Consider the following 22,117-nt stretch of genomic DNA (forward strand, 5'->3'; position numbering starts at 1 on the left):
CACTCCTCTCTCTCCCCATCTCCAAGAGGCTTATTAACATTAAATACACTCTTGAAATTTTCTTGCAAGTTCTAAAAGCTTTTAGAGAGTAAATATAACAGTGACAAGAAACAAATTAGAAGTGGTATCTGAGATCTCCAATAGAGGCAGAAATAATTTCTTAGGCATTATGCATTAAAAAAAAAGGCCATAATATGCTGTATTTGTAAACTATTTTCAAAAATGATCCATTCAGAAGTATAAGTTACACCACAGTTCACTCTGAAAGGAAGACCAGTAAAGGAAATTTGATTTTCTAATACTTACCCTCCAAGGCCAATCACTAGTATTTTCATTGCTTGTTTTCTCTTCAGTTCTTCCTTTCCACTGCCAGAAACAGAGTCAGTGAAAACTCTCAATTCAGAGAAAAACCCAAACCAAACCAACCAAACAAAAAAACCCAAACCAAACCAACCAAACAAAAAAACCCAAACCAAACCAACCAAACAAAAAAACCCAAACCAAACCAACCAAACAAAAAAACCCAAACCAAACCAACCAAACAAAAAAACCCAAACCAAACCAACCAAACAAAAAAACCCAAACCAAACCAACCAAACAAAAAAACCCAAACCAAACCAACCAAACAAAAAAACCCAAACCAAACCAACCAAACAAAAAAACCCAAACCAAACCAACAAACAAAAAAACCCAAACCAAACCAACAAACAAAAAACCCAAACCAAACCAACAAACAAAAAACCCAAACCAAACCAACAAACAAAAAACCCAAACCAACCAACCAAACAAACAAAAAAAAAAAAAACAAAAACCACAGCAGTTATTAAGAAATTCCAGTTACAGATAAGACTTCTTTTCGTCTTTTTTTTTTTCTCCACAAACCTAATGTCAGAACCTCAACTGCTTGTTGAAATGCTAACAAAACCCTCCAACACAAATGCTGTGTCACAGGTTTCTATGCATTTTACCTTAGACAATATTTAATGACTTGAGGAGAATTCTGAGAGATTCAGTTCTACCACTACTGATTAACACAGAAGTACCTGGAAAGAAACACAATCCTAGCTCAATCATTAACAGTATCCAAATGTAAACAGGTGCTGAGGTTGAAAGACAAACAATCAAACAAAAAAAGCCAGTTAAAAAAACAAACAACCAACAACAGAAGACAGTGATGTGCTGAGGGAAGAAAGATGTTTAAAAACTCCAGTAACTCCTGAATTCCACAATTCACTGTGTATTTATGGCATTGGCTGTCAATGTGAAGAATGAAAACAGATTACCTGTTCTCAGGATACGATGAAACACGACCTGCAAAAATCCCAACGCTATTTTCAAACTAAACTGTGTTCTGGGGGACTAGCCTTTGTCCACAGAAATGCTGCAGTACAACCCAAATAACACCTGGGCACGCACGCTGAGCTTTGGACTCAACTTACACCACCGGCTATACCAAACTTAACCCCAATTTTCTGGAAAAAAAAAACACCATGACAAAACAAACAAACAAACAAAAAAAACAACCAAACACAAACTCTGTCTCCCTCAGAACAACGTACAACCCAAATGGTTAAGGCAAACTGGTCTCCAGCATTGCAGCACACAGCTCGGAAGTTACTCGGCCTCTTTAAAAGGCCGAGTGAAGTTCCACTGCACTCCATCACAGAGCTGCCTCCGGCTGAGCATTAAACGTACAACGCTTCGAGCCACCCCACCCCCAAGAGCTCCGACACGGGAGGCGCTGACCCGCGGGACGCTCAGCGCAGCTTAAACCCACGCACCCAACGAAACCCCACCCCCTTGCCGCACTCCGGCGACCCAGCAGTCAGCCGCCCCACGGCGTGAGCCCCGCCCCCTCCGACACCTCGCGGTCCAATTGGCTGCTCCTCAGGCCGCGCTCCCCGATTGGCCGCCCCCCCTTTCCCGTGCTCTTCCCACCAGGGAAAGGAGAGCGAAGCGGGGATTGGTTGCGAGGTGTTTCGGGTTGGTGCGGTGCTCGCTGCTGCCGCTGTGGGGCGCTGCGCAGGGTACCAGCGCCCGCCCGTCCCCTCCCTTCCTCCCCGCAGCCGTCGCCGCGCACCGTGCCCAGCAGCCCGGAGCGGCTCATCCCGCTCATCCGCGCCTCCCCGAGGCACCTGCGCAGCCCGTCAGGTCCCGCCGCAGCCATGTCCAAGCCACCGCCAAAGCCCGCCAAGCCAGGTAAGGGAAGGTCTCCACGGCTAGGCCCGCCGCCCCCTCTCCCCCGACTTCTCACTGTCAGAGCGGGGCTGCTGTGGGCGCGGGACGACCCGGTGCCGGCTGACACGTGGACAGCGGGGGAGCTGGGCTCGGGCTGTCAGGACCGGCGGTCCCCGCCTCTCCCCGCCCCGCCGCCATTAACGTCGGCGCCGCCCGAGCGCTGCGGGTGTATCCTCGGGCACACCGCGCGGAACTTCGTTTCTCAAAACTCATAGCGAATCGCAGGGTTTTATAAAAAAAACACTGCTGACCGGGTTTAGGAGCACTCAGTCCGTCATCCCCCACCTTCTGCTGTTCTGTTAAAGCCTCAGAACTTCTTCCATGTAGCAGTTTGCTCCGGTTTTCACCCGCTGAGCATCTTTCGGAGTTGACCTGAAATAGCAAAAAGGCAGCGATAAGAGCCCCGGTAACGCGGTTGCCTCCGGGAAGGTGCGTGAAGAGCTGTGTGGGCTTCCGGGAGATGAGAAGGGTGTGGTGCTGCTTTTAGCAGCCAGATACGCAGGAAGAATTTCTTCCAGTCAAGCGGTTACTCAGTCTCCGATTTGCAAAATGATTGGTTAGGCTTAGCATAAGAATCATACGGAGTTCTAGGATTTTCAGTGTTCAGGCTTGCAGAGTTATCAGTCAGGCTCATTCTGTGTCTAATGCCGGGCATCCCCAGCTTGGTGGTGCAGGCTGTGGTAAAGCTCAGGCTGCTGACAGACAGACAGTCTCTTTGTGCCCTCACTGTCACTTTGTCCTTCAGTTCGGTGGCACAACAGGCTGGGCTGGTGCTCTGGCACTGCGGGGTTCTGCTCATCTTCAGGTTGTTTTTCATGTTCTAATGGACTTGCTGATCTGGTTTACCACATGATCACTTGACACAGCAAAAGGAAATGGATGGGGATAAATGGCTGAAGAAGAAAGAGGAAGAGAATAAGACTTTCGTGGTAGTTGCTCTCAGGGATCACAAAAGTCATTTTACGGAGTCCCTCACTTTTGAAGAAGGAAAGTCTTTACAGATGCTATTGCAGATTTTTTTTTCCTAAGCGGTTTTCAGGAAGAGGCTGTCTTCTGGCTTCCTCCAAAATATTTTGACTGCCTTTGTAATATCAGTTATGCTTTTAACAGCATCATTGAATTTCGTGAAGGTTGTAGATATTAAAGCATACTGACGTAAGGACATAAACGTGGAGCCTGCGTGCGCTGAAACTGGAGTAGCATAATGCTCTGTTTGTTACCAACTTCTAGGGGGCAGGTGGAGAAATGTGTTCTTGGTTCATTTGCTCAAACTGTGTTATTTTTTCTTCACTGGCTGTTATCTTGTATCCAGTCTGTAAACCATCCTGGCTTTGTCACAAAACAGCAATCTACTTGCCCTGCCACAGTTCAAGCAGATAAAAGAAAAAATAAGACTTGATGGTCACAATTCAAGCAGATAGAAGAAAGAATAAGACTCTGGCTGCTGTAGTCCTTTAAGAAATGTTCAGGAAGAAAACGTGCTAACTATGTGGGGATGGAAGGAGATAGAGTTGGTGGCAAGAAAGTGTGTTTAGTGTTATATTCATTTCTGAATCTGCGAGTGCGTTTCTCACAGGGCTGTTGAAGATTACAATTACATATGACTGCCCAGACAGTGCTTTGGAAATGTGCAAAACAAGATGTTCTAAGGGAAAAATATTAAGTATAGCAATGAGTGGGGTTTTCTTCAGTACATGCGAGATTTTTATTTGATAGAAGGCTCTTTCATTCTAATAATCTGGCTGCATAGGCAGTATGTTGGGTTTCAGTTGTGAAGGAAAAGTCTTTGACATCAGTAGATTCTAGACAATCATCTAATAGTGTTTGTCAGCTCTTGAGCCTGTATTCTGGGGCCTGTGGTTAGCCTTGAGTAAGAAGCTGTGAATGTTTTTCATGGCATTGGGAAATTTTTAATTTCTAGTGTACTGAGGCTTTCCTTTAAAACAAGCTTCTCACTTTGCTTTTCTGCTGGAGCTTTTTGTACTAGTTTGAAAGCTTTTCTTTTTCGTATTCAGACTTGCTAGTGGAGATACAGAGGAGTGAAGTGAGAGCTGAAAATAACTGAAGCTTTCTTCTAGATCAGCATTATGCAAGAGTAGGATTTTCCCTCCATCCTTCAAAAGCTCTATTGATATCTCAAACAATGTTATTCTTTTTAGAGTCATTAGCCTCCTAAACATTCTGTGTCTTATGTTAATTCTAATTATCAAAATTACTTAAGTCTTTTGAACCTGACAAGCTGCATTGACTCCTGCTAGTTGATTCCTTGAATGATGGTGATTATGCATTTTTGGCTAGGGCCTTATACAATGTGCAATAAGAGCTCGTAGGAAGCTGGAAATGTTAATTTTTTCTTAAAAAAAAAATTCTTTATTACTTTTGTGTTCTCCAGATAAAGTTTGTTGATCTTGGGCTAAAGTCTACACAACAGTTAAGTTTTACAGAGAAAGACAAGTCTTTGAAGGAAATTACAGTTTAAAATGATTCCAGTTGAGAGGAAGTGAGGAAGGAGAAAGCACAGCGTGTGTAACATAAAAGGACACTACCATAAAGTAGGTCTGTTGCCTTTGCAGCCTTCGCAGTTTTCTAAGTTAAAAATAGAATTCTGGATATAAATACTTAATTTTAACCACAGTCAAGTTTCTTTCACATTACTTAGGTAAAGCAGAAGCTGTGGCAGTTGCTATTCACAGGAGCGGAAGATCTATGCTGAATGGCATCCATAAGGTCTCAGCAGTCAGTCACCCTGGGTCATCTCCTTCTGTAATCACAGAAAGGTTTCTGTTTGCTAGGGAGAAGTGGGTGTATGAGTTTGGGGAGTTATGCTGCAGTTGTGAGTTTGTATGTGGGAGACATCAACAGAACTATTAAACAGCACAAACGTGAATGCTAAATTTGTATTTCTGTCCCTAATCATTCAATCTACTGCAAGCCACAACAAGCCTCCTACAAGTGAAGGTGTTCTTTGTATTTGCAAAAATTAAACTAGTAATAAGTAGATTTCAGAATCATACTGTGCTAGTCAGAATTCGCTTGTGAAATTGTTCATGTCAAATGCAAAGTGAATACACCCAAATGCATCTTCTCTGAGAATAATCCTGAATTCTGATTTTCTGTCTACGAATGCTGGAGCAGAAAGAACAAATATGCTGTCAGGTGCAGCCTGTGATGTTATAGGGTTTGACATCTACACTGGTAGTGGTCTGCTCTTTGGATTCTTTCCTGCATGTCTCTAAACAACCCCCTTCCTGCTCTCCCATTTGCATGCCTATATGCACTTCCTCTTTCTAAGTACTGCTAAGTACTGCTAAAAAGTGGAAGGTGGCTTTTCAAACAGTGAGACCTTCACTTTTCTGCCTCACTTAAAACAATACTTAAATGCTGTATCATACTCTGTTTTGCCTGTGTGCCATGAGCAAAACTCCAAATTTAAAGCAGCAGTCTTGTAAAACATACTCCCTCCCTTTAGACCTTGAAGGCCTGAGTGTAAAGTACTTTATTTTTCAGTTCCTGAAAAGTCAGGAAAACGTTTCCATCTGCCCTTAATGTTCTAAGAAAATGGCATGTTTCTGAAGATACACCTATTGTGACAAAGACATTTCTTTCCTTACTAATGCAAAATGCAAGCGTATAATGAAAGATTCTGGTCTGTAGTTTAACCACAATATTACTTTTTGACAAAACTTTTTGCCTTTCAAATACTGTTGCCAGGTTACGTAGTTCTTTTGTAGGGTCTCAGACTAATGCTGAGTGTAATTCTTGCCAATGCACTTAGCAAAAAGAAGGTGCCTCTCTTGCTTCAGAGAAAATTGTGTTCCAGGAGGACATTCTGAAATTGACATTGGCCCTGGAACTGGCATACAAATGTCTAAATAAATAATGCTACAAAAGAGTCAGCCTTCTTTCTTTCACAGATGAAAGCAAGTAAGAAGAGAGTAGAAAATGGTTTGTAGAAGAGGAAATTTTAATGGCAGCATCTTATGATGGTGTAAAAAGCTGAGATAAAAGAACAGAAGGGATGTGGGAGGAAAAATCCATCACTGAGCAATTAAATCCTCTGTGCAGAGACACATAGCACATCTTTGAAAACAACCTTTTGTTATGCTGCAATTAATTAAAAATAAACATCAAACTGATAGGAGGAAACAAAATGTTTCTGATTGTTAAGAAAACTTTTTTTAAATTTTGCATTGTGAATCCTGACAGCGATCAGTACATATCAGAAGCTGCATTTTTTTAAAACTGTTGTTACTATTTAGTCACTCCATTTCTTTATTTTCGTGGATTTAATTTGCTATTCATTGTGCTGACAAATCAGTTTTACCCAAGAGAAGGCTCTATGATAAATCTGAGTTGCATGTTTCCTTTCCTAATTAGAGTATTTTATAGAAGAAGTTGTCCTACAGAATTCAGACGGTTTTAGGACAACTCACCTCGCTGCATTGCTGAGTGAGAGTTTGGTAAATTGTGGAATGGAGAGTTCCTGTGCCTTGCTTATATGTCAGCGTAATATGTGTAATATCTTTTTTTTGCCTGATAGTTGCACTGCAGATGTTTAATGCAAATCCTTTGAGAAGGGAAAAAAACTTGTGGTGGAAGTATGGGACTGAAAAGGACTATTCAGATTTGTCCCTGCCATTAGGAAAATATTTGTTGTGGGACATATCGCTGCACTATGCCTTGATTGATTTTATTTTTTGAAAGGATAGTCATTATCTATCTTGAAAGTAAAGTCATGACTGTTTGCCCAGTGTCTTGAAATATCAAAAATACGCATTTCCCCTTGTTTTAGTTATTTGGTCTTAAAAATACATGGTTGGGAAGTACTGTCTATTAGCTTTGCAAAGTTCAGGCCACTGCTTTTACTTTAGTTCTCTGTCCTACAGGAATCTCACAAAGTGATGAATGGTGGAAAGAGGAGCTCAGTAAGTCCTCAGGCACTTCCTGACTGTGAGCTTATTAATTCCAAAGGACACCAGCCAGTGAAAGCTGTAATTTTGACCACATGCCTGGGGATGTGCATCGCTAAGTGGAAGTACTTGTATTCAAGTGAATGCAGTTACTCACAGGTCTAATAAAAAAAGTCTATTTCCAGAACAGAGATACTAGTTTAATATTCCCTCTTAGTCTTTATATTTTGCCGTTTTATATATTGCAGGCTGATTTTATTTATTTATTTATTTTGGCATTAAAAATAATTTCTGTGAAGTAGTAAGTCCTATTGTTCTTAGCTCTTAAATTCACCTCCGTAAGCAGGTTTTAGTATCTATTTATCAGTAAATATTTAAAAGATAATTTGAAAGTGCCAGAAATTAGTAGTGCTTCATTTCCAGAAGTTCTGTAAAATTAAAGTTAACCAGACTTGCGGTTTTGTAGATACGGATACAGAGAGAAGTGTTTTAGAATATGTTGTGCTGTGATGTTACGTCTTGACATTTGGGGAAGTAGCTCTTATTTCTGTTGTAAATTATAGTGCACACACATAAAGCAAATTGTCTTCAGTTTAAACAATGTTTCAACAGTACTTTTATTTGCATTTCATTTCTTCTTTTCTAGTTTTCTAAAACTGTTACAGATGCAGTATGATATTACCAGAATTGTATACTGTACACACAAATCTAAATTTCTTGCTTTTCCTTGTCTTCTGCCATCTTCTCATTTCCCCTTTTAATGTTTTTTATCTTCCCTTTTAGTCTCCAGTTTCTCCTTTTACTTAAAGAAAACCTTGAAAATTGGTGGATGATGATTGAAATCATCAAAGGATTTAGTATGCAGTTCTATCACAAATTGTGCTGTCACATTTATAAGAAAGCCTAGGAGAAGGAACAGTATCATGTACCATCCATCCCTTAATGCCACACATCCTGGTTTGTCATCTCTTCTTCTTTGTCTGTCTTGTTGTTGTTGTTGTTTTTGTTGTTGTTATTTGTTTTTGTTTTTAATTGAATTCCAGCCACAATGTGGATGCTTCTAAAGCTCTTAGAGTGTGACATATTACTGCCTGGTTTGTTTGTTTGTTCTCTTGGTCATTTTCATATAGGTAATGAATAAAAAAGGTTTCATGCTTTTAGCTGCTGCCATAGTGCAGGCATTTAGTTTCCAGGGCATACGCCTGTTAAGTATTGAACCCTTTACATAGCTGCTGTGTGAAAGTGCACCAGTAAAGTCAAACTGAAATCTTTTTATTCAAAAATAACAACTGCTTTGATTACAAGTTAACCCATACAACATGTAAAAATACAGCTCAAGAACCTCAATTACAGTGTGGTTTACTTGCATCATTGTGATATTCAGAAAGAAACCTACAGAGTTCAGACTGCAGATATTTCAAAGCAAATAAAACTCAGAGTTAAGGAGTTCAGTTAATAATATTATATAGTGTACATGTTTCTTCTCCTGTTCATCTTCTGCTTTGTAATCTTGATTTAGACCTATACTGAATATTTTAAATGTTTATAGGGATGCGTCTTTTGTAATTAATGAAATTAAATTTCTATCCTTTTTTTCTGGGCCTGGATGCTGTTGCCCTGTTTGAAATAAACATTGCCTACTTAGAGGTATTGTAAACACTATAGTCTATTTTATGCATCTAAACAGAATATCATATCTGCTGTACCTGATATAAATAGGACTTGCTGACCATTTGTCATTTTTCTTCAAGTCCTTCAGTGATTGCTGTGTCATTACATTATTTTCCTGATTAATAACAATTACAAACAAGTATGGGAATGTATGGCAGACATCAGACATTGTTTTGTTTCTTTATTTTTTTTCTTAATTCTGAAGTGTTTAAGATGCTATTAAGAAAAAATATGTATAGCTTATGTTGTTGCATATGATTGAAACAACACTTTGTATCAGAATTCAGTGGCAGTGCTTACAATGACTAAGGTGGTGAGCCATGAAGGCAGTGTATGATGTACAGGATAGGCAACATACACTTGTTTGATCAGTTGATACACGTCCTTCATAACCTATGCTTCTTGTTTGACTACTTTCATCATCACTTCCATTGCTATGGGTATGCCACAGACTCATTCAGCAAGCAGTTTTAAGAGTTAAGGAATTTATTTGTATATGGGTTCTGTACATGGGTGCAATGTGTTTAGACAATGTTAATCATATTTATTTATTTATTTATTTATTTATTTATTTATTTATTTATTTTCCAGGACAGGTTAAAGTATTCAGGGCCCTATATACATTTGAGCCCAGAACGGTAAGTATATTTAGATTTTAGAGATTGTGAAGACTAATTTTTAAACTTATCCATAATAACACTTACTTAATTGTGACAAGGTTGAACTATCAGATTTGCTGTACTGCTTTTTCAGTGAAGAAGTCTGTTGATGGATACTCATTCTTAAATATGACTTTTCTTCTAAAGGTAACAAGGGTAATTGAGAACTGAGAGAGTATTGATAATCTGGGACCAGCCAAGAAAAGAGAAGAAGTTAACAAACATAGGATATATTTCACTGCTTTTGTTGCACAGGGTTCAATTGGAAAGGCTACAGTCTGTCTTTAGCATTCAAGGAGATCAAAGATATGAAAAGTTAGCAGGCAAGTCAAACTACAGTATTAAGTCAAATTACATACTGTTAGGCAGTTATCCGGTTTCTACAGAGTTAGAGATGTTAATATTTTGAAAGAAATGCTCAATATATTCTACTTTTTACAGGTGCTTATTCTATCTAAGTACACATATTTGTATTTCTATTTACCTTTTTTATTTTCTTTTCTTTAAGCCAGATGAACTATACTTTGAAGAAGGTGATATCATTTACATCTCAGACATGGTGAGTCCTGATACATCCCATACACATATGTCTAAATCCTTCTGAGATGCAGTATATCCCTTTTAAACTCTTCTCTCCTTTCTCTCCAGAGTGATACAAATTGGTGGAAAGGAACTTGCAAAGGGAGAACTGGACTAATTCCAAGCAACTATGGTAATGTCTAAAATATTTTCCTTTGGTAAGATTATTTACAATCAAACAAAATGGTTATATGAAGATTACTGATATGCTTACTTTCAGAAACTGCTAAAAATGCTGGCATTTAACAGTACTCTGCCGGAGTATTTCAGAATATTTCTACAGTATCACTTACCGCTATCCATCAGCAGCATACAGGCCATGAGTTTGCCAAATGTTTGTTTCTGGATGTGCACGTGAGAACAGACACTCTTAGTTGGGAGCAGAAAAACAAAAATAGAGGAGAGTTCTACAGAGTACACACAAAGGTCATAGCCTTATATTCTTTGTGTTTGTGATGAATGTATTCTCATTTTTAAGATTTTTCTCATCAGCGATATTTGTTCAGTCTGTATGTTGTTTTTTCTAAGTAAACGTAATTATAGGCAGGCAGAGCCTTCAGTGACTTGGAGATCAAGAAGTTTGACACAGCATGGGGTGGCTTCTTACCAAGCTAATCAATAAGTCAATACTCAAATTGTTAAGTAAGCTCTGTATGTAGACAGGCAGCTAAAGCAGATGGTAAGCAACTCTGTAGATATACTCTGGCAGTTGTTTTTGTTGTTGTTGTTTGTTTGTTTTTTTCCTCACTGCTTGCCATTTGTTGTTTTTTACTCATTGCTTTTTCACGTTCAACTAAAATCACTTTGAAAAGCCACAAATACAATTAACACAATTCTTTAAAGTCCTCCCCGGAAATGTAGGCAGAGTAGTCATGTCACATGACAGACTGCATCAAAACTGTTATTATTTTGGTAACAGTGTGGTTGCTTTATGTTGTCCTTTCTTCAGCAGGAAACACACTGGTAGTAGTGCTATGATTCCCTGCCCTGAAGAGGAGACAGGCAGAGATATGAGTGGAAGGCTATAGTGCAATTGTTTGGACCCTGGCATGCAGTTTCATTTTTAGAAAAACGCTGTGACTTCTGGACTGACTGTGCTCTTGCCATTGCCAGAGCAGTTGCTATTATAAAAGATAATGATTTAAATATACTTACCTGTGTTCTTATTTCCTTTGGATGTTGCAGTGTGCTATATTTAAACCAACAGCTATTTCTATCTGTGTTTCTACTGTGATCATTTTGGAAAACTCCTACTAAATAATTATCTGAGCAACATTTAGCTTCTGTCAGCATTGGTGAGACTGTACCTGGAGTACTGTGTGCAATTCTGGGCTTTGCCATACAAGAGAGGCTTGGGCATGCTCACGAGTGTCCAGTGAAGGGCCATGAAGATGATGAAGGGATTCCACACCTATAGGGAAGGGCTTAAGGAGCTTCTCTTAGAGAAGGTTCAGTTGGGACCTTATTAGCATATATGAATACGTGAAGGCCAGGGTGCACAGAAAATGGAACTGGGTATTTTACAGTGGTGCCTAGTGCCAGGGCCACAGACAGGAACATTAGGTTCCCTTTGAACGTCAGGAAGTGCTTCTTTATTGTGCAGGTAACAGAGCATTGGTACAAGTTGTCCAGTGAGGTTGTAGTCTCTTCCTTGGAAATCTTCAACAGCAACCTGAACATGGGCCTGGGCACCCTGCTCTGGATCTCCCAGCTTGAGCAGAGAGGTTGAACCAAGTGACCTCCAGAGGCTGGTTCCAACCTCAAGCAATCATTGATTTTCAGGCCAGAGAAGTGTGTGTGCATTTGCAAAAATTTAATGTATAAGCAGAATAGAAGTCTATGTAAGAACTAAAAATGAAAAATACTAGAAATCTGTTTTCTTTAAAAAAAGAGTGCACAATGCCCCAAAGCCTCCTTCACTGGCTATCACAGTAAGACAGCCTAGATTTAGTCTTAATTACAGAAACATTTCTACCTTCCTGGTGAAGTTCTGTGCTCCTCTGCAATCTTTTTGAGAAAAATGGAGACAAACATGGAAGTACTTAGGATCTGGTGGGGCCTTGTGCTCCATCTACTGGGCTTGAGGGAACACATTTTAAGACATTGAGTAGAAAAGCTGATGAAGCCAGAATCAAACGTTATCTGCATTAAAAATATTTATTACTGAAGTCTTTATTACTGAAGTTTTATAAGAACAAAATTATTTTTAGCTTTTGCCGGTGATAGTAGTATTGCTGCTTTGTAGTACAAACACTATTCAATGTCATTGGGGCATTTTACTTGTTTGATGGCTGTCTGCTTTGGGACCAGGTTCTTTGGCTCTGTATTGACTAGATGAACAGCCTGAAGTTGTGCCGGGGGGTGCAGGTTGTACATTAGGAAAATCTTTGAAAGAGTGGCTGTGTGCTATAAGCTGTGAGCTGCCCAGGGAGGTGGTGGAATCACTGTTCCTGGAGGTGTTCAAGAGGGTTTTGGATGTTGTACTGAGGGACATGGGTTAGTGGGAAATACTGGTGATAGGTGGATGCTTGAACTGGATCATCTTAGAGGTCTTTTCCAACCTTGATAATTATATGATTCTGTGTATTATGATTCTGTTCACTGTTTATATAAACTTGAAATATTGGTATCTAACATGCATATTTTATTTTACTCACAGCTAGAGGCAGAAATGTGAAATGTTGCAATTGCAAATTGTTACGGGAGGAATACACTCAAAAGTAAGATAAGGTTTGGATAGGTCATGATTGTCCTTAGTATTCCGTTTTTTGTAGCTAAAGCATGTTATATTTATCTGCTTTGCACCTGATGATAATAACAGTTTGATCTGAGAAACATACTCTTATGTTGTCCCAGCCTTTTTAATAAGCTGCAGAGCAGGGCTTTGGAGAGCCTACTCATCTCAGATTGAACCCTTACTATTTACAGACATTTCTACCTAAAAAGATTTTTACAAAAGAGTTGCCAAATCACAGCTTGACTTCTAGATGTTCCACTGCACTGTTCATTTTCTTTTTGCTGTTTGCTGTTGCAACAGAACACTGGCCAGAAACTGGTGGGTACTGTTCCCCAGTAAAACCTAAAGCTTGTGAGATGAAGAAAAGATCTACAGAAGCCTGAACTTTCATCTGTATTCTTTGGTTAAGCAGTTTTGATCCTCAGATCTCCTCTAAGTTTTCCAGAGAAAATAAAAATCTATGTAAAATAAATTGTAATGCTATTGACAGTGAGTTTTCTTAGCTACCCTCTAGGTAATCCTTGCAAATAATTTTCTCATAACTACAGATGGCAATCTGTAGGTTGAAAGCCTAGCTGCATGCAGCTGCTTAAGAACATCTTACAACTGTAGAAAGGCATGTAACAACTGAGGTAGAATATTACCAGATTTCCAGTGACCTGCAGCTGCTGATCAATTCAGTGCTGCTGTTTGAAGTTTTTACAGGCTATTCTTTGAGTTGCTTTTCCATACACAATATATTGAATTTTATCTGACTAGTCTTGGCATATCCAACCTGCAGGTTGCATGCGGCCTGGCACAGCTCACAATGCAGAGACCATGCTCCATCATTGCAGGCTGTCCCAAGTGCCCACCCATCTCTTGGAAACAGTCAAACCACTGATGTATGGTCAGCCCTGTTGGGATTGGAACCAAGACATGGAGAGCACAGAGGGCTGAATCTGCCTCTTGCTCCCACCACATGCAGTCAGCTGCCTCAAGCCATGTGTGTGTTATGCATGGCAAGTGCTTGTGCTGCTTGCTGGGAAAAACACAGTGATTTCCAGTGCTTTTATCTCAGCCTGCCTCATTGCATCTCAGAAGAAAACAAAACACAGTAAAAGAAAAATTTTGAATGAAGGAAGAGTGTTCAACAAACTATGGACAGATGAGTATTTTTTTGTCAAGACAAATAGGATGACACTATGCTTAATTTGTAAGGAAACTGTCAGTTTTCAAAGATTACAATTTGGAAAGACATTATCTGCAGAAATCTGCTACCAAATTCAAACAATGAAAATCTTACTGGTGGTGAGTTTATTGAGCAACATTAGGAAAGCATGGCAGATATATTGTGCCCTGAAAAATAAAAATCAGATTTTTCTAAAATCAGTTTGACTCACCAGATGCAGTCAAGCAGATTGAAGAAATAGGAGCATCTATAAAAATTTGGCAAGTAAAACTGCCAATTTTGAATTCTGAACTTTGGTGATAGGTGAAAACACTGATGCTACATATATGGCTGAACTTGCCGTTTTCTTTAGAGGTATTGTTGATGAATATAATATCACTGAATGAATGGTTTCTTTGATGCCATTACAAGACATGACTAAATCTCTTTATCTGTATGAAGCAGTAAAAAATTACATTAGAGTGATTTTCCTGAACCCTTGTTAATGTATGTACTATAGCTACCAACATTGTCTTGGTGATAGTTGGTAAAAAAAAATAGAAATTTATAAGATTAATAGAAGATGATGCAGACCAGCAGCTCACGTTTGATGAAATATCACTGTGTCATGCATCCAGAAAATTTGTGCTTTAAGAATGGATAATGTCATACAGGTCATCATCAAAGCTGTGAATTTCAAAAAGTCCAGTGGACTGAAGCATGGCCAGTTCAGGAATTTTTTAGAAGTAAGGATACTGATTTTCAGGGCATCATTTACCATTCTGAACGAAAGTGGCTATGTTGGGGTGAAATGCTAAAAGATTTTATGATTTGCAAAATGGAATCAAGTCATTTATGGAATCAAAAGGAAAATTTGTGCCTGAACTTAAAGATGAAGAAGAGCTCATAGAGTTAGCATTTTTGGTGGATTTGACCATTCATTTAATCAAATTCAACATGTATTTTCAATTTGAAAATCAACTTATCTGTTTCAAATAGTTGCAGTGTTCAAAATGAAACTTAAATTATGCCAAGCTCAGATTATGGCAAATAATTATGTGCATTTTGATGTGTTGGCTAACCATAGACCTGTGAACAGTGAAAAATATGCAGCCTTGCTTTCAGTTTTGATAAAGCGATTTGAACATAGGTTTCAAGATTTCCAAAAAGATAAATCTTCTTGTATATTTGCAAATCCATTTTTAGTTGATGTAAATACACTGCTGCACATTTTCAAAAGGAATGCATATATTTGCAGCCAGGCATTCAACTTAAAGGGAAATTTGCCCATGTCTCTTTACTATGATCAGGGAGCTGGAGCACCTCACCTGTGAGGAAAGGTTGAGGCAACTGGGCTTGTTTAGCTTGGAGAAGAGAAGGCTTTGGGGAGATCTCACTGTGGCCTTCCAGAACTTGAAAGGAGCACATAAACAGGAGGAGGAATGACTGTTTACAAGGGTGGATGGTAATAGGACAAGGGGGAATGGTTTTAAACTGAGACAGCGGAAGGTTAAGTCAGATATTAGAAGGAATTTTTTCACACAGAGGGTGGTGACACGCTGAAACAAGTTGCCCAAGGAGGTTGTGGATGCCCCATCCCTGGAGGCATCCAAGGCCAGGCTGGATGTGGCTCTGGGCAGCCTGGTCTAGTGGTTGGTGACCCTGCATATAGCAGGGGGGTTGAAACTAGATGATCATTGTGGTCCTTTTCAACCCAGGCCATTCTATAATTCTATGATTCTACAATACAGACTTTTATAAGACCTGCCTTAACAGAGAAAAATATCTTGTAGTTCACAATCATACCGTATTCACATCATCACTTCTTGACAATGTATACATTTGTGAACAACTGTTTTTGAGGATGAATCACAGGAAGAATAATATTTCATCAAACATATCTAACGAACGTCTTGAGAGCTCACTGAGAATTGCAACCATTTCCATTGAACCAGACACTGATGCATTAGTTTCATGAAAACAAGGTCAACTATCTCACTAGTTTTATGTTTTTGTTGTTGTTTTTTATGTTTTAATAACATATATATATGTTATTTTATATATTTATAATGTTATAATATATACATATACATTATGTATACATCGAAAAAGTGTTTATATATATAAAAAGTTTTGTTACTTATGTATGTATGTTACTTATGTATTATGCAACCAAAAGGTTGGACACTGATAGTCTAGTCTTATCATTCACAAGTCTCTGTTCACATTCAGATTGAACATGTATTACTGGCACTTCCAGAACTAAGAAAAAGCTTTATTTCTGTGCAGATATCAAATATCCTGTTTCAGACTTAGTAGAATTTATTATCTGTTTTATTTCAGTGGCAGAACAAGCAGAGTCTATTGATAACCCCCTACATGAAGCTGCCAAGCGAGGTAAGTGTGATTTGGATTTCAGTTGTGTAATGCTAATGCTAAAAGACAGTTTGTTTTGTGCTAAAATAACAAATATATCTAGGATAAGGATATTTTGTCTGTTTGGTTCCCTGGTGTTTTGAGCTAACTATCTAGTGAAGTGTTGCAGCTTTCAGAAGCTGGTTTACAGCCTGGTAGAATTGCCACTAAATATGACGTGATTGTATGCACAGCAAAAATGGCTGGTGTTATTCACTTAACAGTACAGGTACCTGAAAATCTCCTGGGATTGGAGTAAGAAATGTTTGTTATGAACTAAACTGATTGCTTTACAAGTTGTAACTCTTTCTGGTAATAATTTTTTCACCTTGTTTATTCACAGAACAGAGAAAACTGAGTGCTTATAATTATTCTGTTAACTTCTTAAAGAAAAATAATCAGTAAAATGGAATTTTTTTTCAGGCAACCTAAGCTGGTTGAGAGAGTGTTTGGATAACCGAGTTGGGGTCAATGGCTTAGACAAAGCTGGAAATACAGCTCTGTATTGGGCATGCCATGGAGGTCACAAGGGTATGAAAGAATTAATTTAAAATAACCAACTCCTGATTTTCTTGACTTGTTTGTTTTACAGATTGATAAAGTTGCTGTGCTGAATAATAAAGCCAGGATTTTCTTATGCTATTCTGTTTTTTTTTTTGGAGAATTAAAGTGAAGTTCAGATCTGTCAAGTGCTATGTATTTTGTTCTGCTATTGGAGGGGTCATTCTAATCACTGTAACTGTTAGAAGCAGAGTGGTAGGAGGGACAGACCAAAAAAAAGTGTTGTATATTTTGTTGTAGTGTTTCATGGTGACTAATGGTTGTTTTCTCAATGTTTTCTGGCTGTTAGAGATTTTCATTAACTGATTGGATCTTTCTTTCATTGAATATTAACTAAGATCTATACCCTGTATGCAAATAAGCACTGTTTGTTTCCACTAAACTCCTATTTTTCTTTGTTCTCTGCAGATATAGTGGATGTTCTGTTTACCCAAGCAAACCTAGAGTTGAACCAGCAGGTAGGACCCTTACACTAAAGATGTGATGCTATTCATCCATTGGTATAAGCCAGAAGTTTTTTTTGCTGTGTTTTAATCCTGTTGCTTTTCCCTCTAACTCCACAGAACAAATTGGGAGACACAGCTTTGCATGCTGCTGCATGGAAAGGTTATGCAGATATTGTAGAGATGCTGCTGGCAAAGGGTAAAGATCTTCACCAAGATTTCAACAATCTGTATGGCAGAATAGCTTCCTAAATATTTATTAATGTGTGTTTTTTAAACTCCTTTCCTATAACTCAGGTACAGTCCCTAGCCAGCTTGCCTGCCTGATTGTATAAGCCTTGCAGAAAACTTGGCAGCTGTTTGAGAAATAGACATTTTATCTGCTCCAGATACATTTTATCCTACCTTATAGACAAAATTAGGAACTTAACCCTAGGACAGCAATTCCTTTTGCTTCCTGAAATGGGAAGGAAAACAGCCAACAATTTCCCCAACCAATTGTAGCTTATGGAAGAACATTCTTAGCTTTTAGTCTGCTTCACATCAGTCCACAGATGAGATTTCCTTGTCCATTACTCTGAGTTGCTTCACCCATGCTACTGAAAATCTTCTCATAATACCATTGCTTAAGATGTACCTGGACAATAAGTCATGATGAGAATTTTCTGTTATAAAGGGGCAAGAACAGATCTGAAGAACAATGAGAAGAAACTGGCTTTAGACATGGCAACCAATGCAGCTTGTGCTTCACTTCTTAAGAAGAAACAGACTGCAGGTATTTCTGATTTTTCTTCCAATATGTTTTTCATCTTTTGAGGACGCTTACAATTTAAACTAAATATCAACATGTTGATAATTGTAATAACTACTTTGGAGATACGTAGGATAAGAGTTTGTTTGGAAGGGTCTATCTGAATGGGATAGTTCAGCAGAGCTGTGATAGAGGCCTGTGCTTCATAACATCCAGTGTTGCTGACTCCCTGCAAAATGCCATCTTTTGTCAGCAAGAGTCAGAGGAGTTTGTTGTAGAAATAGTAGGGGCTATTCAGAAGAAAAGCAAGGATGGAAACAAACTTCCTTTAAGAGTGCTACACTGTAAGAAACAGGGTATGAAACAATATGGTTTGTGCCTTCTTAATCACACCTGTTACTCCAAACTAAGCCAACATCAACAGAAACTTCTCTTTTGTTTTCTTTTTGCTCTTTTTTAAATTTCTTATTCCTGTATTTCACCAATTTAATTCTCCAATAGAGAAATAAAGAAAAAATGCTTACAGTTTACAGATTATTTATCAGAATAGTCTCAATGCCTCTCACTTGTGTTCATCCCTTCTAATAGCATACTGACTGTTTAAAAACAAACTAAACAAACAGAAAACAACAACAACAAATCCCAAAAAGGAGATACAAGGCCACTTTAAAAAGCTGAACAAGGACTGAATTGGGATATGCAGTCTAGCAACTGTACCACTGTATGGAAGGCATGAAAACCGAAGGTATACAGACTTGTGGATAAATGATGGAACAGTTGAAGAGAGCTTTAGAAGGCTGATGATCAGTTGTGGCAAAAATAGCAATCAGTTTTTTAGAAAGTGTTAGACAAAATTGACATCAGTTCTGACTTGGAAGAAAGCAGTTATAACTAGGAGCAAGCTTTTCTGTTTCAATACAAATATTTTTTTTCTAATGATAACTAATCCTGTTAGGAGCATTGACTTCATTTTTTCCTGTCTGTTAGGAACACATCTGATAATGGGAGTATTCTCAGTTCTAATATCCAAAATAATTGAATTAATGTTGTGTTTCTTGGCTGTAGAGATACTACCTACTTCTGTTGCATTTGCATCACTCCTCAATTATTTTTGTTTCATAGCTGGCTAGTTTTTAATCCTTTGCACTTCTTCTGGCAGGCTCTGATACTCTCACACTGTGTTTTCAAGTTTGCCTTATTATGAGAGCTGATATCAGTTTTAACTGCAGTCCATTTTAGCTTCCTTACTTATTTCTCTCTCTTAGTTTGGTCTTTTATAATCTCTGACAGCACTGGACCATGTACTTTTCTCTTACTCTGTATTATCCTAGTCATTTATATTAATTTCTTTTTTTCTGTGACTCTTGATTCTACATTTTAGCGTTTCAAGCGTCTGTCAGTTTGAAAAAGGATCTTTTTCAAAATTTCAGTCCTGTTGCAGTAGTTTACATGTCCCCATTTTCAAATCTGTTCCTGTTCAAGTACAGCTTATGTCACAGTCCATCAATAAAATATTTTATTTGCTCTTTGAAAGGTTATTTTATCACCACTCAAATGTGTTGTTTTGTGTATAAACGTGCACATTCATGTGTCATAACTGTTAAAGTATATCCTAAGAAATGAGATCTAAGATACACTTGGAAAAAACAAACAAAAAAAAAAAAAAAAGAGGAAAGAGAAGACAATAGATGGAATGTGTTCAGTTTTGGCAGCTGACTAAGCATTTGGAAGAAAACTGTGGAGACTTGTCTGTCAACTCAGTCATCCTTTTGTTCACACTTTAAAGATAATACATACAGAAAATAAAATTAGCGGCAGCTCTGCTGTACATCTTCTAAGGAGCCAGAAGATGGCTCCTGAGAGTCACTGAGAACAGACTAGAAGGTTTGTGAACTGGCTTAGTTACTAAATTAAGGACTGTGACGTCACTGCAGACCTTGCTGAAGAACTCCATGTTTGAGATACAGATCTTCAGTCCCAACAATCATAGCCCCTGCTAGCATAACTAAATGATACAGGAATCATCTTTCTCATATACTAATTGTCAAACACTGCAAATCAGTGGGGGGCTTGTTTTGTTTTGTTGTTGTATTTGAGGCTTTGTCTAATTTTTATCTCACACTAAAAGAAAGCTCTGTTTTTTTCCAGGTACAGCTCGAACATTAAGTAATGCAGAGGAATACCTTGATGATGAAGATTCTGATTAGTTTTTTTCATTCAGCCTAGAGAACTACAACCTATGTTCTTATTTCATTCCCAAAGCATATCTTTACAACTATAAAATTATCTTACTTAGAGTACTGCAGTCTTCCAATTTAGCATATAAGTGAGAACAAAGTAATGCTTTCCAAAGTAATAATCTTCCTGCGTATCAGAAGATGTCACATTTTAGATCAGAGTTCCTTTGGAATTATCTGACAGGGGATGTGTGGCATAGCCTTACCTCTCTTATCTATTGAATGGACAGAGGAACAGTCTTCCAAATGCACAGTTTTCATCTCAGACCTTCCCAGCAAGTGCCTTGCATCTCTGGAATGATACTCTTCAAACGTAAAAGGTCCCTCTGGGACAGAAGGACACCCATGCTAACCCATTCCCCAAAGCTTCTGCAGGAATAGGTTCCTTTATGCAGTCAGACAGGCATGAATGGAGATGCTGCTGTAGAGAGTGACCATATTCTGCCCACATGGAGCCAGCATACAAATTTGTAGGTTTGAGTATTCTTATTTTTTTTTTTCCTGTCCCTCTGAGTATAAGGGATAGGAAGATCGAGATCTGCCCCGGATGCTCTTTCTTTTGTACTGTTACGGGCGCTATTCCTGAAATGTAAACTCAGGTGTAATAATTGCTTAAGTCAGTTTTGCTTGAGAAATACACTTAATTTTCAGCTTAGTGACTTGATTATTTTGCTTTTTGAAGAGCATTTTATTGAAACTGTCTGTAATGAAAGGAAGACTGAATATTTTTCTATTTATCCTGCCTACAATTTGTTTACTGATCTCTTGCTTTTATTTTTTAAGTGCTCTTATTTTGTCCTAAATTACCTCAAAGCTTAAGTGTTTTTGAAGGAATGAGGGAAGATGTATATTGAATATACTGCAGGTATCTTCATGAGAGGTATCTGAATAAACTTTTTTTTAAAAGTATGGTTTCTTCCTGTGAATTAAAAGAGCTAAGATTGAGCCAGTTTCAAGCTTTTCTATAGAATTTAATAAATACTAATTTAGATTGCTCAAATAGCTGCAACCAAAGATTGCACCCGACTAAGGGATATGTCTTTGCCCTGATGGGAAGGGAGTGTGGCATGTATTTGCAGTGCAGTTTTTGTAAATTTGTTACTAACTTCCCTGTTCACAGCTTTGACAGATTCAGTCCAAGACCACATAGTCTTTGACACTTTGACACAACAACGAAAGGAGTGAAAGATGGGGGATAAAAGAAAATCACTGGATTTTAAAGTTAGTCTAGAGAACTAAGATTACAGTTCTAAGATACATTGAAACAGATCTTCATATTGTTATCCTAGAAAGAAGAAAATACAGGTAATGGTTTTCAAACAAACACATGCCAAAGAAAGCTGCTTTAGATTGACCAGAACAGAAGGCTGAGACATTGCACAAATAGTGATCTATGAATAGTTTCCTTTGACAGAAGAGTTAAAGCATTTCAGTTCTAAACCGTTGAAGTGTTAAATCATGTGTTCCAGTCATGTAAAATACTGTGGTCAGCTCAAAAGCGATACTTCATTTTTTTTTGTGAACTCAGAGTTGAAAATTCTAGAGGGGAAGAAGAAAAAGCCACCAAGTTTTCCTCTCAGCTTTCATTAGAAGAATTATTGAGCAGGACTCAATAGGCAGAAACTGTCCTGCTTCACTTTTTATCAGCTGGTAATTTTTGCTAGCTCATTTGCAGCACCTTCAGGCCCCGTGTTAGGCTGAGTACTTTTGATTAATGTGCAGTTGCACAATGCAAGCAAAGACATGTAAAAAGGGAGGATTAGGAA

The 22,117-nt window shown here is 38.4% G+C and overlaps 2 protein-coding genes across 11 annotated transcripts in view; one reads left to right on the forward strand and one right to left on the reverse strand.

The window, feature by feature from the left end:
• NMRK1 (nicotinamide riboside kinase 1) overlaps window positions 1-3,043 on the reverse strand; it is a 10,069-nt gene extending 7,026 nt beyond the window's left edge. Inside the window, exons 1-3 of one of the 9 annotated variants that reach the window (XM_085214295.1) lie at window positions 2,524-3,039; window positions 969-1,043; window positions 307-366 (exon numbers count right to left, since the gene is read on the reverse strand). In XM_085214295.1, the coding sequence (XP_085070421.1) occupies window positions 307-335 (29 nt within the window). In that variant the 5' untranslated portion in view covers window positions 336-366; window positions 969-1,043; window positions 2,524-3,039. The other 8 variants (XM_085214296.1, XM_085214297.1, XM_085214292.1 and 5 more) reach the window with 8 other exon arrangements.
• Window positions 1,959-21,260, forward strand: OSTF1 (osteoclast stimulating factor 1). Of its 2 annotated transcripts, XM_085214290.1 has the most exons (10): window positions 1,971-2,199; window positions 9,411-9,457; window positions 9,987-10,037; window positions 10,127-10,190; window positions 16,288-16,341; window positions 16,783-16,890; window positions 17,329-17,378; window positions 17,484-17,562; window positions 18,040-18,138; window positions 20,263-21,260. In XM_085214290.1, exons 1-10 carry the CDS (start codon window positions 2,166-2,168, stop codon window positions 20,319-20,321), a joined length of 645 nt encoding a protein of 214 aa, XP_085070416.1. In that variant the 5' UTR covers window positions 1,971-2,165; the 3' UTR covers window positions 20,322-21,260. The 2 variants fall into 2 exon arrangements, with proteins under 2 accessions (XP_085070417.1, XP_085070416.1); XM_085214291.1 differs by lacking the exon at window positions 16,783-16,890 and having other exon boundaries at window positions 1,959-2,199.
• The last annotated feature ends 857 nt before the right edge of the window (window positions 21,261-22,117 follow it).

The sequence above is a fragment of the Meleagris gallopavo genome, chromosome Z (assembly GCF_905368555.1).
Source record: "Meleagris gallopavo chromosome Z, MGAL_WU_HG_1.1, whole genome shotgun sequence".
NCBI classification, from domain to species: domain Eukaryota; kingdom Metazoa; phylum Chordata; class Aves; order Galliformes; family Phasianidae; genus Meleagris; species Meleagris gallopavo.

Coding starts and splice junctions, on each gene's coding strand:
- OSTF1 (XM_085214290.1), top strand. CDS start 2,166: ATGTCCAAGCCACCGCCAAAGCCCGCCAAGCCAG. Junction 10,038..10,126: donor TCATTTACATCTCAGACATG/GTGAGTCCTGAT, acceptor CTTTCTCTCCAG/AGTGATACAAATTGGTGGAA. Junction 16,342..16,782: donor ACATGAAGCTGCCAAGCGAG/GTAAGTGTGATT, acceptor ATTTTTTTTCAG/GCAACCTAAGCTGGTTGAGA.